At 43.9% G+C, this 19419-nt stretch overlaps 1 protein-coding gene across 1 annotated transcript in view; it reads left to right on the top strand.

Annotated features, from left to right (window-relative positions):
* The window catches only part of PAFAH1B1 (platelet activating factor acetylhydrolase 1b regulatory subunit 1), a 123365-nt gene that overhangs the window by 42905 nt on the left and 61041 nt on the right, over positions 1-19419 (top strand). Inside the window, exon 2 of the mRNA XM_068270237.1 lies at positions 4477-4685. Coding sequence (XP_068126338.1) covers positions 4654-4685 — 32 coding nt within the window. The 5' untranslated portion in view covers positions 4477-4653. The remainder of the gene's footprint in view (positions 1-4476; positions 4686-19419) is intronic.

Genomic DNA, 19419 nt, shown 5'->3' with positions numbered 1-19419 from the left:
AACGTGTGCACTGTGAACCAGCACATTGATTTTACAGTGCTGTGAGTTAGGCTGCGTTACTGGCTGCTGTAACGTGGGATTTTAACGTCCCACTGTGAAACCAGCCTTAGGGTAAATATGATGCAATGAGGAAAGCATGCAAGTGTCAGCATGTGTGGGCCATGTGCGTCAATGGCTGACACAGCACTTGTGAAGCAGCTGACAAAACTTTTCTCTACCATGCAATGTGCATGTTTATATATCAAGATCAACCAAAACATTAAAACAACCTGCTTAATGCCAAGTAGGCCCATCTTGTGCCGCCAAAACAGCCGGACCCATCAGTATATTGACTCTCTCTAAGACTTGCGGTCTTCCTTTGGCATTTGAGTGTTTTTAGTAGCAGATCCTGTAAATCCTGTGAATTATGAAGTGGGTCCTCTAAGCGTTGGACTTTTCCAGAACATTCTAGATTGTGTAGATTATGAAAAAGAGTGATTAGACTAGGCCACCTTCCATTGCTAGATGATCCAAGATTGATGTTCACAGCACCCTTGTAGTGGATTTCAGTGATGGGTAAGGGGGCTTTTAGGACCATTGTAGTCCCTTACACACCCCAATGAGTTCTGGGTCACTATGAGCTTGCTGGTTAGTCAGTGATGGGCAGGGGTCTGCATGAGCATTTGGACTATGCAGTAACCTACTAGGCCAACACTGGGCAAACTACGGCCCGTGGGCGCTGTTACTCTGGCCTGCCGACAGGCGGTTGGATACCCTGCTTTTTCTAACTTATTGTCCTCTAACCGCGTAAAGACAAGCAGGCGTATTAAAACGTCCTGCTAGACAGCTATAGCCTCTTAACGGCTCCAGGACAGCACTGCTGCTGCTGTGCACGTGAAATCAGTAAAACAAACACAACGTAGAAAAAATAACTTCATTTCCAAATGATAAATTGTCGGCATACTTTGCACTAGGGACCTAATTCAAATCTTGTGATAACCAGGACTAATAGGCAGAGAAAATGTGTGGGTTTTATGTACAGTAGCAATGTTTATATTAAAACTATAGGGGATGAAATGGAGTAATAGTGTGTTTTCATTTTTTCCCCCCCTTGTCTCTCCCTTTAAAATGCATAGAAAATAATTACTGAAAACAAATATCAACCCCCAAAAAGCCTAATTGGTGGTGAAAAAAACAAGATCTAGATCATTTAATTTTGATTAGTAGTGATTAAGCTATTGGCAAATGAAAGGGATGAGCCCTGAAGGGTGACAATTGCTCTTGTCAGTTAGGGCCAAAACCCCTTTGGGGTGAAGTGGTTAATGCATTGAGCACCTGCCTGAAACCTTTGATCCTTCTACTGTGCATTGGCTCCTCCTCCACTTTCCAACACACTTTTTAGATGACACAATCTTTGCTAGGCAGGAGCCTGTTGGGATAGACATCCTTTTCAGTTTTGCTTTTAAATATAGCTTAATGACACAGGATTGAACGTATGTATTAGTTCAAAGGTGCAGGTGCCATGCAAGCTCTTTCTGAAGCCTGTAACACTGGGAAACATTTACTTTTGTTGACTTTGTCAATGTGCACAAGGAGTGATGAAAATTTAAATTGAGTGCGACTTCTATACAAAGTCTACTTGTATGCAGTAGATGTGGGGGGGATGACTGACGCTTGGCTGCATTTCTGATACTGTGGTTTCCTTTACCAGAAATGAACCTGATATCAGACAGCACAGAGTTCAGTTGCAGGAGGGCATGGTTTTGAGTGCAGAAAAATGATTGAGGCAGGGAACACACTTGACTTTTTTGTACACGTTTTCTGTGAGCTCATGTTAATCAATGGGCTAGTTCCCACTTAATGTGTTTTTCGCACGCAGAAAAAAAACTGACATTCTGCATCATGATTCTGCACATTTTGTCAGTTTTCTCAATCAATTACATAAGCTGCTGAAAAAAAAAACGCACGCGTTTTTCTGGAAAGAAACACCCTTGATGTGCAGAAAACGCACGCAGAAAACTGAAAGACAAGTGTGTTCCCTGCCTGAGTAATGGCCCATACGGGCAACACTTTTTGGCCTGTCGCTAGCACACGGGAGCGTGTGCGCGACAGGCTGGCGACAGCTCATCGCCAGGTCCCTCCGCATACACACGGTGGAGGGACCTGGCAACTGATGCGGCGGAAGCTGTCGCTTCTGTTCATGATTCTGCACATTTTGTCAGTTTTCTCAATCAATTACATAAGCTGCTGAAAAAAAAAACGCACGCGTTTTTCTGGAAAGAAACACCCTTGATGTGCAGAAAACGCACGCAGAAAACTGAAATAAACTATTTTTTGAATAAACTAAGATGTGATACATTTGCCCGCTGCGCTGCGGCCACAACATAACATTAACCTTACTTGTTGCATTTCTCACATTGGCCGCAGCGCAGCGGCCAGTTCGCGCATTGGCCGGCCAGAACCCGAAGTGGCCGGCCACTTCTAGTTCTGGCCAAACTTCGGGTTCTGGCCGTAACATATATGAGATTACTGTGTACACCTCATATATACTGTACAGTCACAATCAGATTGCTATTACTGTGTATATATACTGTATATATACATTATTTTTAATGACTTATCTGAGAAATATAACATTTTATCATATTTTCTATTTTAATTAGTTACAAATTCATTCGGAGTCAGTGCATTTTTTCCCGACTCCAGGCACCCAAAATTGCTCCGACTCCGACTCCACAGCCCTGTCGGAAATCATATCGGACATGTTGGAAATAATTGTTCTATCGATTTTCTTTTCTTCTATGAAAAATCAATCGGAAATCATATCGAACATGTTGGATATAATTAATCTGACAGTAAATCTGTCAGAAAATTGCATCGTGTTCCTAGCATTATGGAGTTTAAGTGGCCTTGAGCCCTAACTTTTTGATGGCCAGTGACTAGATTAAGTGGTATAATGCGAGATTCTCTTCTGAAGATGGTTGTGATTTGCAGATTTACTTAGTAATCTGATTATCATCTGTTGCATGTGGAATTGATGCACAGTGTCACACTAAAATTTAGAAAATGCTCATGAGCTTTCTGCTGACACAGGGTCCTAAGTTAAGGGTTCTAGGATCGTTTTCAAGCATTGAGGTTGTGTGTGACGCATTTTCATTTGAAATTCTTCTTTTTTTATAGAAAACTTTTATTTTTTGATTTACGTGTGTGTGTGTGTGTGTGTGTGTGTGTGTGTGTGTGTGTGTGTGTGTGTGTGTGTGTGTGTGTGTGTGTGTGTGTGTGTGTGTGTGTGTGTGTGTGTGTGTGTGTGTGTGTGTGTGTGTGTGTGTGTGTGTGTGTGTGTGTGTGTGTGTGTGTGTGTGTGTGTGTGTGTGTGTCCGGTCTGAATCTTACCTGTCAACATGAACCAAATTAGCATTTCCTCTGCAGGAGGATTCACACTGATTCTTTTGCAAACCAACATGTAGCCCTATGCTTGCTGGTCTCAGGGATGGCGCTGCCACAGCCAAAGAGATCAGCAAAACTGCCAGGAAACTAGTATTATAAACCTCTCAAAAGGTCTGCGCTCAGTTAAAGATATAAAGCATTGAATAAGCTCACAGCTGTGATCCAAAAGTCCACAGTTCCTCCCAGGCAGAAGAACCCTGCATGGGAGGAACTGTGGACTTTTGGATCACGGCTGTGAGATTATTCAATTCTTTATATCTTCGAATGTGAGCACGGACTTTTGAGAAGTTTATAATTTAGAATTGTCTGGCACAGCAACAGTAGGAACGCAAACCACGTTTGCAAAGATTTGAGTCTTATTCTAAGTGCAATTTAACTTTTGTATTTGAGGCAACTGGTAGAACTGGTAGTGTTTTTAAAGAAAATCTGGAAAGAAAAAAGTTCACCTGGGGGGTACTCGCCTTGGGTGGGGGAAGCCTCCGGATCATATTGAGGCTTCCCCGTCGTCCTACGGCGGCGATAAAGCTCCCTGAACAGCGGGGATGTAAATATTTACCTTCCTGGCTCCAGCGCAGTATCGGCTCGGAGATAGGCGGAAATAGCCGATCGCTGTCGGGCCGCTCTACTGCGCAGGCACAAGTCGCCTGTGCAGTAGAGCGGACACGACGGAGGTCGGCTATTTTTGCCGATCTCTGTGGAAAGAGCCGCAACAGTGCCCCCGCTGGAGGCAGAAAAGATAAATATTGCACAGCCTGACAAATTGTCGGCTGTGCGTTCTGTTGGCTGCAACAAAACGGACGTGGGACACAGGATGGCGGGGAAGCCTTGATGGGGTCCAAAGGCTTCCCCCTACTGAGGGGAGTACCCCCCAGGGAAACTTTTTCTTTTTTTTTTTTTTTTTTTTTTTTTTTTTTCCTCATTACAGAATCTCTTTAAAAGGAAATGCATATGGCTGCAAGGCTCAATATACCTCTCAGTTCAGGTGTAGTTTAAGACTTTATTTTGATTTTAGTACAGAGTTCTCACTGTATATTTCTTTATATTTTCCAGGTGGAATGAATCCCCTTTGTTGAATGACTCCTCGTTTTCTTTTGAACTCTGTCCGTTGTGAAGAGGCACCCTGCAGCTGAAGCCACTCTGTGGCTGAATTCATTGTTTGTTGGGGTTCCAAGGGGTTTGTGAACTCCTGACGGTCTCCTGTATTGTATTCCAGGGACTATCCTAATCATGGTCCTCTCACAGAGACAACGAGATGAGCTGTAAGTTACATTGTGTTGTATGTGCATAATTATGCAATGGTGTATATCTCCACTATATGGGTAGTATATTTTAACATTATATGAGCTTAATATGGCCAGGTTCTGTCATGAAGATAAAAGGTTAAGTGTGTGTATGTATGTATATATATGTATATATATATATATATATAAGTGATGCATATGTGTGCCATTTAGAACACAAGGTCTGGCTTTGCTATGTATGTACTTCAGCAGTATTTTTTTTTTCACCAAGTACAAGACACAGAATATTTATATCACGGTTTTCTCCTGGTGGACTCAAAGCGCCAGAACTGCAGTCTCTAGGGCATGATGTATCGGCTGTAGCAGTGTTGAGGAGTTTTGCCCAAAGTCTCCTCACTGAATAGGTGCTGGCTTACTGAGAAGGAAGAGCTGATATTTGAACTCAGTTCTCCTGTGTTCTTAACCAGTAAACTAGCCAGCCATGTAGAAAAGCAAACCCACCAAAAACATCAGGCCCCTTACCTCAGCACTGTCCTGCATGTCTTGTGTCTCTTGAGCTTTGACTGTTGCTCACTGGCAGCTTCAACCAGTCAGTGCGCCACATAGATTAGATTTCAAACTGGCACCCGGGCCAAATCTAGCCTGTAGATCCATCAAATTTGGCCCGCAAGTGGTTACTTACTTTGCATTGTTTGGCCTACTCTAGACCACCAAGGAAAGCTATATTGGAGGTGAAGACCTAAATTACCATGGAATCCATATTGAGGGAGGGGGAAAGCACTAGACACCAGGGAACTTTGAGGGGTGGGGTCACTAGACACAAAGGAACTGTATACAAGAGATAGGGGAGGCTATTAGACACCAGGGATCTTTAAAAGGGAGGGAGGTGACCACTAGACATTGAGGTTGGCCTGCGACTTGTTTACTATGTCAGAATGGGTCATACATTGTATATCATCCAGGGCCATAGGGTGGTCCCATGGACGGAGTTTACTACCACCAGAGTTTTGCTGTATCAGTTTACTAAAACAAGAATCTACTGTACGTTTTTGATTTGATGCCGTTAATGTTCCCATTACAATTTCCAACCAGGTTTGAGCTATGAACATTGCTGGTTATTTTCATAATCCCATAGCAATGATGGCAACTGTACACAATCTGAAGTACAGCCGTTATATTCCCACTTTACTGCATTAGGAATCAGGTGGTTTGGGAGAGCTGAAGTTAAATTGTACCTTTTCATTTTCAGAATTTTAAGAATGGAAAGTATTCTTGGTAAAATGCTTTCTATTGCCAATACATTGATTCTGTGCTCCATTCTATTTAAACATTTTGGTGTATGGTGGGCTGTTTTGACACAGCTACTAGCACCTTGCGTCTTGTTCTGTGTAGCCATTGGGGAGACTACTAGCTCTGAGTGTACAGGATCTAAAAATTAGCATATTGTGATAAAGTTCATTATTTTCTGTAATGTACTGATAAACATTAGACTTTCATATATTTTAGATTCAAATACACACAACTGAAGTAGTTCAAGCCCTTTATTGTTTTAAAGAGAATCTGTATTGTTAAAATCGCACAAAAGTAAACATACCAGTGCGTTAGGGGAAATCTCCTATTCCCCTCTGTCACAATTTTGCCGCTCCTCGCCGCATTAAAAGTGGTTAAAAACAGTTTTAAAAAGTTTGTTTATAAACAAACAAAATGGCCACCAAAACAGGAAGTAGGTTGATGTACAGTATGTCCACACATAGAAAATACATCCATACACAAGCAGGCTGTATACAGCCGTCCTTTTGAATCTCAAGAGATCATTTGTGTGTTTCTTTCCCCCTGCAGCTATCTTCCACTGAAGTGTCAGGCTATTTCTTCCTGCAGAGTGCAGACAGCTGTGCCTGTATGTAATTCCTCAGTATGTGAAAGCCCAGCCAGCTCAGAGGAGGATTTATCCAGCTTGTAAAAGATAATAGAACAGAGAGAAGCTGCACTAATCTAAATATCACACAGGCAGTGTGCAGAGAGGGGCCTGGATGGGGGAGTTCATAGCAGAACCACAACACTGAAGAACTTGGCAGCCTTCCAGACACAGGCCTGACAAGTCTGACAAGAGAGAGATAAGTTGATTTATTACAGAGATGGTGATAGTAGAACGTGCTGCAGTAAGCCAGAACACATTAGAATAGCTTTTGGAAGTTGTAGGATGATAAAAAACAGGATGCAATTTTTGTTACGGAGTCTCTTTAATATTGATGATTCGGGCATACAGCTCATGAAAACGCAAAATTTCTATCTCAGAAAATTAGCATATTTCATCCGACCAATAAAAGAAGTGTTTTAAAAAACAAAAGTCAACCTTCAAATAATTATGTTCAGTTATGTAATCAATACTTGGTCAGGAATCCTTTTAGAGAAATTACTGCTTCAATGCGGCGTGGCATGGAGGCAATCAGCCTGTGGCACTGCTCAGGTGTTATGGAGACCCAGGATGCTTCGATAGCGGCCTTAAAGAGGAATTGTAACGCCAAAACGGCCCCTGGGGGGTACTCACCTCGGGTGGGGGAAGCCTCAGGATCCTAATGAGGCTTCCCACGCCGTCCTGCGTCCCTCGGGGGTCTCGCTGTAGCCCTCCGTGCAGTCCGGGCAGCGGTGACGTCATTATTTACCTTCCTGGCTCCTGCGCAGGCGCTCTGATGCCTCTCGGCGCCGAAGTAGGCGGAAATACCCGATCGCCGTCGGGTCTGCTCTACTGCGCAGGCGCAAGTTTCCGGCGCCTGCGCAGTAGAGCGGACCCGACGGAGATCGGGTATTTCCGTCTATTTCCGTGCCGAAAGTTGCCACAGCGCCCCCGCTGGAGCCAGCAAAGGTAAATATTGAACTGACAGTCGGCACAGTCGCCGGCTGTTCGGAGGGCTGCGGCGAGACCCCCGTGGGACAGAGGACGGCGTGGGAAGCCTCATTAGGATCCGGAGGCTTCCCCCACCCGAGGTGAGTACCCCCCAGGGGAGGTTTTTGTTGTTACAGAGTCTCTTTAAGCTCATCCAGAGTGTTGGGTCTTGCGTCTCTCAACTTTCTCTTCACAATATCCCAAAGATTCTCTATGGGGTTCAGGTCAGGAGAGTTGGCAGGCCAATTGAGCACAGTAATACCATGGTCAGTAAACTATTTTTACCAGTGGTTTTGGCACTGTGAGCAGGTGCCAGGTGGTGCTGAAAAATGAAATCTTCATCTCCATAAAGCTTTTCAGCAGATGGAAGCATGAAGTGCTCCAAAATTTGATAGCTAGCTGCATTGACCCTGCCCTTGATAAAACACAGTGGACCAACACCAGCAGCTGACATGGCACCCCAGACCATCACTGACTGTGGGTACTTGACACTGGACTTCAGGCAGTTTGGCATTTCCCTCTCCCCAGTCTTCCTCCAGACTCTGGCACCTTGATTTCCGAATGACATGTAAACAACAACAAACAACAACAACAACAACAACAACAAATAACATTTGTAAAGCGCTTTTCTCCCGTGGGACTCAAAGCGCATAAGCATGGCTCCGACCATCGTGGTACAGGGGAAGAATTTTATAAATCTGGAAATGCCAGGCTAAACAGGTGGCTTTTCAGTCTGGATTTGAATAGCTCCAGGGATGGTGCTGTCTTTACTGGGTGTGGTAGGGAGTTCCAAAGAGTAGGGGCAGCATGACAGAAGGCTCTGTCTCCAGATTTTTTGAGGTGCACTCTGGGAGTGACCAAGTTTATAGAACTTGCTGATCTGAGGTTGTGAGGTGTGGTGCAGCGTCAGCAAGTCCTTCATGTATCCAGGGCCCAGATTGTGCAGGGATTTGAATGTCAGCAGTCCAATCTTGAAGAGTATTCTCCATTCTACTGGTAGCCAGTGCAGTGAGCGAAGGATCGGTGTAATGTGACAGTGGCGAGGCTGGTTTGTTAGCAATCTGGCAGCAGCATTCTGCACTAATTGCAGGCGACGCAAGTCTTTTTTGGGGAGGCCAGCATAAAGGGCATTGCAGTAGTCCAGCCGTGATGTGATGAAGGCGTGGACTAGGGTTTGAAGATCCTCTGGGGGAATCAGATGTTTAATCTTTGCAATGTTCTTCAGATGAAAGAAGGAAGATTTAACTACAGATGAAATTTGGTTTCTGAAACTCAATTCCCCATCGATTAGTACGCCAAGGCTGCGCACAAGGTTGGAGCTGTTTATGTCTGAATTCCCAATCCTGATTGGTGTTGCTTTAGGATAGAGCTGTTTTGATGGCGAGCACTGGCTTTGGACAAACAGGACCTCAGTTTTGTCAGCATTCAGTTTCAACCAGTTATCATTCATCCATGCCTGAAGCTCAGCTAAGCAAGAGTTTATTTTTGGGGTAGGGTCTGTTCCACCAGGTTTGAAGGACAGGTATAGCTGTGTGTCATCGGCGTAGCAGTGGTACGTCAGGCCATGTCGTTGGATAAGTGTACCGAGTGGCAACATGTAGATTGCAAACAGCAGAGGGGATAGGATTGATCCTTGTGGCACTCCGAATTGTAGAGGTGCAGGTTTGGACATTATAGGTCCTAGGGATACTCTCTGTGTTCTGTCAGTCAGGAATGATCTGAACCACTGGAGGACTGATCCACTGATGCCACAGTACTCCTGCAGTCTGTTAAGCAGGATTTCATGGTCAACTGTATCAAAAGCAGCTGAGAGATCCAACAGGATTAGGATGGAGCATTCCCCTCTGTCCCTTGCCATGAGCAGATCGTTGCAGACTTGGATGAGGGCTGTTTCACAGCTGTGGTGTTTCTTAAAGCCAGATTGTAGAGGGTCCAGGATGTTGTTTACTGACAGCCTGGTTTCAAGTTGCAGATAGACAGCCTTTTCAATAACTTTACCTAAGAAGGGGAGGTTGGAGACAGGTCTGTAGCTGCTCATAGCATCTGGATCCATGGAAGGTTTTTTGAGAAGGGGCTTGATGATTCCTTCTTTTAGAGAGGTAGGAAACCTCCCTGCTTGCAGAGAGCAATTTACTATTTTGTGAAATGCTGGACCAAGCAGGTCAGGGCATTTCAGCATATGTTTAGTTGGTCCAGGGTCCAGGTCGCAGGTTGTCTGGTGGAGACGACAGAGGGTGTCTGAGATCTCTTCCTCACTAATACTTTTGAAATCAGTCCAGGGTGTTAGGTTGTTTTTGCAGCTATTTCCATTAGTTGCATGAGTCTTGGGTGCTGTGGACTGAATGAGAGACCGAATAGAAGATACTTTGTCAGCAAAGTAGCAGGCAAATTTCTCACATAGCTCCTTTGAGGGAGTTATAGTGGGTTTTAGACAGGATGGATTACATAGTCTATCAACTGTGCGGAATAGTTGGGCTGGTCTGTTGGCGGCCTTTGCGATCTCCTGTGATAGGTAGGAGGATTTTTTCTTGGTGATCGCATTTTGGTAGCTTTCCCGGTGAGAGACAAGGGTGTGTTTATCTTTTGAATTCTGAGATTTTCGCCACTTCCTTTCTAGTCTGCGCACTTCTTTCTTTAGGTCCTTTAGTGAGCTGTCAAACCACCGTGCATGGTGAAGTGGTGTAGATCGTTTGATGCGAACTGGAGCGAGGGCGTCATAGGCAGATGACACTGCATGGTTGTAAATCAGGACCATGGAGTCTGGGTCTGCGCAATGATTGGTTAATGCGTCGAAGTTGAGGATATTCTGAACGTGCTGGGGTGAGACATCTTTCAGTGAACGGTATTTTATGAGTTCTTTCCTTCTGTGTTTTATCGCTGGTGCTGTCAGAGAGAAGTGGATGGTGTGGTGGTCTGACCATACCACTGGGTTTATATCCATGTGTGATATTAAAAGTCCGGAATGAAATATAAGATCCAGGGTGTGCCCTTTCGTATGGGTGGGGAGGTTGATAGCCTGAGAGAAACCCAGTTCATTCATTATGAGAAGTAGTTCACTTCCTAGCTGGGAGTCGTGATCATCCACCCATGCATTGAAGTCTCCCAGGATGATCCATCTAGGGTGTTCCACTGTTACGCAGGATAAGAGTTCAGATATTTCCTTAAAGAGGAACTCCAGTGAAAATAATTTAATATAAAAAGGTGCTTAATTTTTACAATAATTATGTATACATGATTTAGTCAGTTTGCTCATTGTAAAATCTTTCCTCTCCCAGATTCACATTCTGACATGTATTACATGGTGACATTGTTACTGTGGGCAGATTATGTAGCTGTTCTGGCTTTAACAGACAGCTATAAACAGCCATTTCCTGTGTGTGTCATTGTTACATTGTGGCAGTTTGCCCAGAGTACCGTAGGGTACCAGAGCCTCTTGTGGGAGGGGTTTTAGCACAAAATCAGTCATACAGCGCCCCCTGATGGTCTGTTTGTGAAAATCATTATATTTTTCATGTAAAAGTGGGTATCAGCTACTGATTGGGATAAAGTTCAATTCTTGGTCGGAGTTTCTCTTTAAGAAAGGCTGGACCATTTTTTGGGGGGCGGTATATGAGCAATATGTTGATGTTTACTTCTGCTGACAGTTGAGCTGCAATACATTCAAAGGTTTCAGTGGGGCCTATGGGCAGGGGCCTTATGTTCAAGGAGGATCTGAAGCATATGGCAACCCCCCCACCCTTGCCGACTTGTCTCTCACAGTGCAAGATTGAATAATTGGCCGGCACGGTTGCTTCAAGAGTTGGGCCTGCATGCTTCCCAAGCCAGGTCTCTGTCAAAAAGGTCAAATCAGAGAGCTCTATTAGGTCATGTATAGTTGCAGTCTTATTATTTATCGATCTGGCATTGCAGAGTGTAGCTGTGATTAAGCTTTTCTGAGGGCAAATATGTTTTTTATACTTGGATCCACTACCTCTCCGCCCCCTTCTGCATTTCCTGAGTATCCCAAAGGATTTTAAGAGTAGAGCCAGAGAGGTGTTAATTTGTAATTGATTCTTGGGAGGGCATGCAGAGAAAAGGTCCTTTGATGAGTATTTGTATGTTGACATTAGAGACAATAGACTTGTTCAGATAGCTTGTACTTCTGGAGTCCTGCTGGGATCAAAGGGGGTCTATGCAAAATCCTTTCATTCCTACACAGAGTTGGATCATAGATTTATTTTAAGTAAAGTTCCTTGTTTTAGAAGATAAATGATAACATAAATGTGGAAAATAGTCACTTGGTGCATATGCCTTGGATAATGTATAAAGGATTACTCACAGGGTGGAGTGAGGGCAATCACAGGCAATCAAGTTTCCAGAGAGGTTGAAGGTCTTGTTTCAGGTCAGCTGTTAGAAGGCTTGGTGTGTTCAGCAGAGGTGAGCTTCATGGAGGATTTCAATCCAGTTTAAATCTCTGCCATCCAAAGTAATCCGATTGTTCTGGTTGGTTGTAGTTGTAGCCTTGGTCGTGGTGGGTGGAATTCCTCTGTATTTTGAGTCCAGTTTCAGCACAAATAGGTTTAAAGGTGTAGAAATCTGAGACAAGGTCTGGAGCAGCTTAAGAGAGCTGCAGCCCGGCTGGGCGCGCTCAGATCATCCGTAAAGGTTGCTTTCATCCGAAAAAAGTACTTTGGACCACTGAGCAACAGTCCAGTGCTGCTTCTCTGTAGCCCAGGTCAGGCGCTTCTGCCTCTGTTTCTTGTTCAAAAGTGGGTTCATGCTTCCATCTGCTGAAAAGCTTTATGGAGATGAAGATTTCATTTTTCAGCACCACCTGGCACCTGCTCACAGTGCCAAAACCACTGGTAAATGGTTTACTGACCATGGTATTATTGTGCTCAATTGGCCTGCCAACTCTCCTGACCTGAACCCCATAGAGAATCTGTGGGATATTGTGAAGAGAAAGTTGAGACACAAGACCAACACTCTGGATGAGCTTAAAGAAAACCTGAACTGAACATTAAAAGTAAAAATAAACATACACAAGTCATACTTACCTCCTGTGTAGTCTATTCCTCAATCTATTTTTCCTCTCCCGCATCCTGTTTGTCCACTGTGATCGATGGAATTTTCCGTCCTCCATTTTGAAAATATCCATTACCCCATAACAGCTTCCTGGTCAGCACACAGTTAAACTGTAACATCGCCCACTTGTGCCATAGGGAAACATGGACACATCAGTTCTCCTCTCTGCTGTAACTGACAGCAACTGATATATAACTGACAGAAACTGACATATTTCAGTTCTGACAAAATGTTGTCAGAACTGGAAGGGATCACTGTAAGAAGAAAACGGTGAGCTTCTGAGAGGAACTAATGGCAAGGTAACTATGTAATGTTCATTTGAAGTTACCTCATGTGTTTATTTTAAAAATTTTTACTCAGTACAGGTTCTCTTTAAGGCCGCTATTGAAGCATCATGGGCCTCCATAACACCTGAGCAGTGCCACAGGTTGATTGCCTCCATGCCACACCGCATTGAAGCAGTCATTTCTGCAAAAGGATTCCCGACCAAGTATTGAGTGCATAACTGAACATAATTATTTGAAGATTGACTTTTTTTGTTTTAAAAACACTTTTCTTTTATTGGTCGGATGAAATATGCTAATTTTTTGAGATAGGAAATTTTGGTTTTCATGAGCTGTATGCCCAAATCATCAATATTAAAACCATAAAAGGCTTGAACTTCTTCAGTTGTGTGTATTTGAATCTAAAATATGTCTGTTTATCAGTACATTACAGAAAATAATGAACTTTATCAGAATATGCTAATTGAGAAGATCCTGTACACCAAAACGGCAAGCATGTAGTATGTTGCACACTGCAGTTATGGAGGTGAGAATTTCTCCTTTCAAAAGGTCTGTGTGGGTCCCTTGTGCACTATCCACTGTGCATTGTTTCATTGTGTTGGGATACATTAGTCTTCAAGAGACGTAATATAAATACAATAAATAAAGAGACCTCCGTCCATCCTAAGGACTTAGATAGTTAGGGAAATTGTTTGTTGCATGGTGAGTTCTGTTCCCTTTACAGGCCAGAACTGAATCTGTAAACTTCAGTTCTATCAGTTCACTTATAGTTAATTGTACAGCCATAGAACATACTGCCAATGGAAGAGGCCCTGTGGGTTAGAGTTGACCATATTTGTTTCCATGACATTAAATTACAGTAGGTGGTCCCAGGTTATTGAATCTGTCATTAAAGGGCCATAGTCATGAAGAATTCATAAACTGCAGCTCAAGGAGTGTATTGGAATAAGCAGAAGATCTTAACATTTACAATATTCTCATAATTTTTTCATCGTGGGAGAAACAGGGCAAAGACTATAGTGAATAGTTAAACCTTTTACCTCGGAGGGGAAGATATTGTAACTTGCTACCTTCTCATCACTTCCCCTAAACACCATTCTCTCCAAAGCTCAGTTGTGTTTAGTAGTGAGAATTGCCTACTTCCTGTCTCCATGGCTCTGGCTTACTCACAGCATAAATTGCAGTTGAATGTATGAAATGTTTATATTCTCAACATCACCTGTGCTGGTTGCCATGGGGAAGAGTCTTTATGCATGCAGGCTGTTCAGTTTGCCTCTGACCCGCTGACTGCATGATGGAGACTGGAAGCACCTGATTCCAGGGCTGTGACGTTGGTACAAAAATCCTCCGACTCCTCAGTTTATGAACCCACTGACTCTGACTACAGATACTCAAAATTGCTCCAACTCCTTGACTCTGACTCCTTAGTCTAATTTTTACAAGGGCTATGGATTTGGTTCAGAAATCATCCAACTCCTCAGTTAATTGAAATCTGACTCCACAGCCTTGGTATGTGCATTGCAGGCTTAGCAGTTCTCTGATCAGATGAAACTTTATGCAGGTATCTTGTGGGGTTTGCATTCCAGTGCAATGTATAGTGTGATGGAAGTATTCATAGGTGACTAGACACATTGGAGACAACCTTATTTGAGATGGCAATTTGGACCATTGATGTGAAACACTTACATAATAGTGTAAACTGACGGCTTCTTTAAAGCATATTCACAACATCTGAATTAGAAGAGTTGAGAAATGTGATAATGAATGAACAAGAATACATTTACCTTCTCTTCAGAAAATAGTTTTTGTTTTTTCCTTCCAAACACCATATGGTCTTATAAAGCAGTGTTTGGGGGATTCCTGGGAGAACTCTACTTACAAAAAGCAGGAATGGCTGAATTATAGCTGCATGGATGTGTAAAATAATCACTCCTAGCAGGGCTGTGCAGTCACTTAGAGCAATTTTGGATACCTGGAGTCTGTCTGAGTCGGTGGTTTCAATAAACTGAGTCGATTTTTGAACCAAATCCATAGCCTTTGTAAAAATGGGACTGAGTCGTAGCAATTTTGGGTACCTGGCGTCGGTGGTTTCATAAACTGAGGAGTCTGAGTCGGATGATTTTTGTACAGACTCCACAGCCCTGACTCCTAGGCACCAGGCTGTTAGTACTCTAAAGCCCAATCTACGCGTGCCGATCTTATCAATTGAGCCGCTAATGCGGCTCAATTGATAAGATCAGACAGGTCCGATCTTGCCGCGGCTGATTCCCCGCTCGACCCCCGCGAGCGGACAATAGCGGGGAATCGAGCGGAAGATAAGCGGGGACGAGCGGGTATCGAATCCGACGCACGAGCGGGGACGCGGCAAGTACGCGCGGGGATGCGGAGGAGTTGATCCGGCAGATCGCTCAGTCTAGATGGGGCTTAGGTACACGTGCCAATGTAACTTATCAATCGAGCCGCTGATGCGGCTCGATTGAGAAGATCCAACAGGTCCGATCTCGCTGCCGCTTGATTCCACTCGCGGGGAATCGAGCAGAAGATAAGCGGGCCTGGCGGGGATGAGCGGGTATCGAATCCAGACGCGTGGGGATGTGGAAGAGGCGATCCGGCGGCTAATCGAGCCGCCTGATCGCTCCGTCTAGGCAGAGTTTTATCTTCAGATTTTTGGAAGTTCACAGGAATGCAGTCGGCTGACGAGTTAGACCACTTGCCAAAAGATACTGCAGCAGTATTTTTTTTTTCTTAAAGGGATACTGTAGGGGGGGTCGGGGGAAAATGAGCTGAAATTACCTGGGGCTTCTAATGGTCCCCCGCAGACATCCTGTGCCCCGCAGCCGCTCACCGATGCTCCGGCCCCGCCTCCGGTTCACTTCTGGAATTTCTGACTTTAAAGTCAGAAAACCACTGCACCTGCGTTGCCGTGTCCTCGATCCCGTTGTCATCAAGAGCACACAGCGCAGGCCCAGTATGGTCTGTGTCTGCGCAGTACACTCCTGGTGACATCAGCGGGAGCGAGGACACGGCAACGCAGGTGCAGTGGTTTTCTGACTTTAAAGTCAGAAATTCCAGAAGTGAACCGGAGGCGGGGCCGGAGCATTGGGGAGTGGCTGCGCCAACACAGGATGTCTGCGGGGGACCATTAGAAGCCCCGGGTAAGTTCAGCTCATTTTCCCCCGACCCCCCCCCCCCCCTACAGTATCCATTTAAATTTTAACCCAGCAGCCACCTTTATCTCTTTACATTCTGCAGCTTAAATCTTTCACAGTCAACCTGGCAATGGGATACTGTGAGGGCCTGTTTCTACTGTGGGGATATCTGCTTTGTTTCCCCACAGGTGAGTCAGGGGGGGGGGGGGGGGGAGGGGGAGAGGAGAGAAAGGCTGCCTCTTCCTCCTTTAGTTTGATATCCGAATCGCACTGCAGTGAGATTCTGGATGGCATGATGCAATTTACTGCAGTGTGCCTGAATCCCTATAGCCGTGCATCACCCTCCTAATTTTCATTGCATTTGTATGCTGTAAGAATAAAGCCTGATGTGTAGCTGTGTCACTAATAGAGAGAGTCAATGAGATGGAAATAATTCTGCGCTGATGCTGGTTTATGCAAATTTATTTTCCCTTTGCACATGAAATCAAATAATTTGATATGTTTAAATTTGGTTTGACTACGCATTAAAGGGTACCTGAGACGGGTGAAAAAAGTGTTATACATATTTGGGGCTTCTTCTAGCCCCCTTCAGGCTAATCAGTTCCTCGCTGCCCTCCTCCACCTGGATCTTCTGCTATGAGTCCCGGTAATTCAGCCAGTCAGCACGCATGCCGCTCCCACAGCCAGGAACATTCTGCACCTGCTCAATAGTGCTGTGCAGTTGTAGTATGTTCCCAGCGGCGGAGAGTGGCATGCACACTACGCCCGACTGGCTCAAGTACCTGGACTCATAGCAGAAGATCCAGGTGGTGGAGGACAGCGAGGGACTGATAATCCTGAAGGGGGCTGGAAGAAGCCCCAGCTATGTATAAAACTTTAATTTAATCTGTCTCAGGCTTAATTTGTTACACCGTAGTACTATACTCTACATATGCACTCTCCACAGAGCTGCAGGGAATCCACTGAGAATGTTGTGCACATTGAACACAGAGGTGTTGTCTATCACCCATAAACCTGGTTCAGATTGTACCTGAGGAATGTGTAATAAAGGAAGACTAGCCTCATTCCCCTGCAGAGTACCTGCACATCACTCTTACATGTACCCACAGTTACATTGCCTAGGGCCTGATAGATGTTCTTTGTTCCTGTGTGTACCTTCTACAAGTACTCTTACCAAGGACTAGTTTATTCTATGACTAAAAGTATTAGAGGCAGAAAATCAGCCGGCAAGCCAGGTAACTGGTATTGTTAAAAAAGGAATATATATGGCAGCCTCCATATCCCTCTCACTTCAGTTGTCTTTTAAAATTCCTAAGCGTTGGCAGTTAAGAGATGCATTTGTTACATACTTTCAATCAACAAGATTGTAATAAGCAAATTAGAGGAATCTGAGTCGGTGGAATCCTACCCTGAGGAGTCTGTGGATATTTGTACCGACTCCACAGCCCTGTTAAAATCACTGTCTGCCAATCATACTGCAGTCTCCTTGGCTGTTTACTCTTCAGGTTAAAGCGGAATATAACCCTGCATTTCAACTTTGCTCTAAAATATTATTTACAGCATATTATATGCAAAAAGCATTTTTTTTTACTAGACCAGCATTGGAAGGGTTAAACACAGAGGTTTAAAGTTCCGTGGAGAGATATACAGAAGTTCACATTGTTACATTCTATCTAGTTATATGTATCTATTGATAAATGTTACTCTTTGGCTGTCCTCCAAGCTCCTTCTCAGAGAGATGAGTCACATTCAACACTTAGATACATTTATGTAAACAAAATGTATCTATTTCAGCTTCGGATGCGTCTGCAGAAATCTCCAGGAACTTTAAAGCCCTGTGTAACCCTTCCAATGCTGGTCTAGTAAAAAAAAATGCTGGTTGCATATAATATACTGTAAATAATGTTTTAGAGCAAAGTTGAAATGCAGGGTTATATTCCGCTTTAAGTCAAGTGACTGGGCTCCAATCATTTCTGAAGCTGGAAACTTTTAAATCCAGTACTGTGCTGTCGGGCATGAAACAGGGTGGAGTGTATGGTAAGCTGAAGGCAGCATTGACTAATCTTTGACTTCTTAACATTCTCTGGGTAAAATTATGATTGTGTGTATAAAACGCTTTTTTCCGCAAACCTTTACAGTCACCAACTGTCCCTCAAAGTAACCTCTACTCTGATCCCTACCATAGTCCTAGTCTTATGGTCCCCATTGTACTTTGGTAATAGATCTCATAGAAGATTAGACTAGCCTGCTCATTTCAGATCTGTCTCAGATTACAGCATGTTTCATAGAATATAATATATTGGGTACATTTGATTGTCGATGCTCTCTTCTTCCTCAGCATTGCTGCTGTCTGATTTCTGATATTAAGCAAAAGTAGATTAGACGGGAGTGTTCTGTAACAGCTCCTCTGCCTCCGATAATAGAAGTCATAACCCTTGGACTTGCGCCAGAATTACATAATGTAATCTGGCAGCCTCATATTGTCACAGAATTTGAACTGTGACTGCTGTATATTGTTAGGAGTGTGTTGTGCAGGCATTGATGCATTGCTTTCATACCAAGGTCTTTACACCCTCTCACATGAGTCAGCTGCAGTATTCTGTGTTTCTCTGCTACTGTGTACTGTGTGCGACAGTGGGCTTCTTATCTGGACACACTTTTTTGCTAAAGAGAAATATTCACACACAAAGTAAATATCCTTTTCTTAGGGCTTTGCCAGATGAGCTTTTTGAGTTCTGATTTTCCTAGCTCCCTGTGGCTATTGGCTACCAGTAGACTTGTAATAGTCTAGTGGTTTTGACAAGGATATTGGCTACAGTTGTTAGACTGTATAACATGTTGCTTATTCTGTTAGTATGGATTACACATTGCCCAGTTTTCCATGTCCATTGTAAGGTTTTGGTAAAGCCATATACACATAACTGTAGGGATCAGGACTCGATCCCTTGAGTGAGTTTAAGGCTGAGCTCTGTACATATGGGTTGCTAGCCTGCAGGCTAGTGTTATGTTCTGTTGCTATGGAGGCAGGAGGAGGACAAACTACATGGTGTAGAGTAGCTGGGGTAAATATGTAAACAATACCCTGGCCTTCACTCAGTAGGGATTCTAGATTCTAAGGCCTCTGCTGGGATGCTTTGTGTGTATAGAAGGGTTTACTGCCAGACTCTATTCCTGTTCTGTATTTATGGACATAGATTTGGCTAAAAATACTACTGAACATATAAATCTATATATCTTGCGATAGTTCCACAGTTGCTGTAATGATGCAACAACTACCGGTAAGAGTGACACACATTGCATCTGTGTACAAGCAAATTGGCCTTATAAACAGATAATTTATCAGTGCTGCCATCTTGTTTCTCTTACTGAAT

This window comes from Hyperolius riggenbachi, chromosome 2 (genome assembly GCF_040937935.1).
Source record: "Hyperolius riggenbachi isolate aHypRig1 chromosome 2, aHypRig1.pri, whole genome shotgun sequence".
Lineage (NCBI taxonomy): Eukaryota > Metazoa > Chordata > Amphibia > Anura > Hyperoliidae > Hyperolius > Hyperolius riggenbachi.
This window is presented reverse-complemented; position numbering and strand designations above follow the sequence as displayed.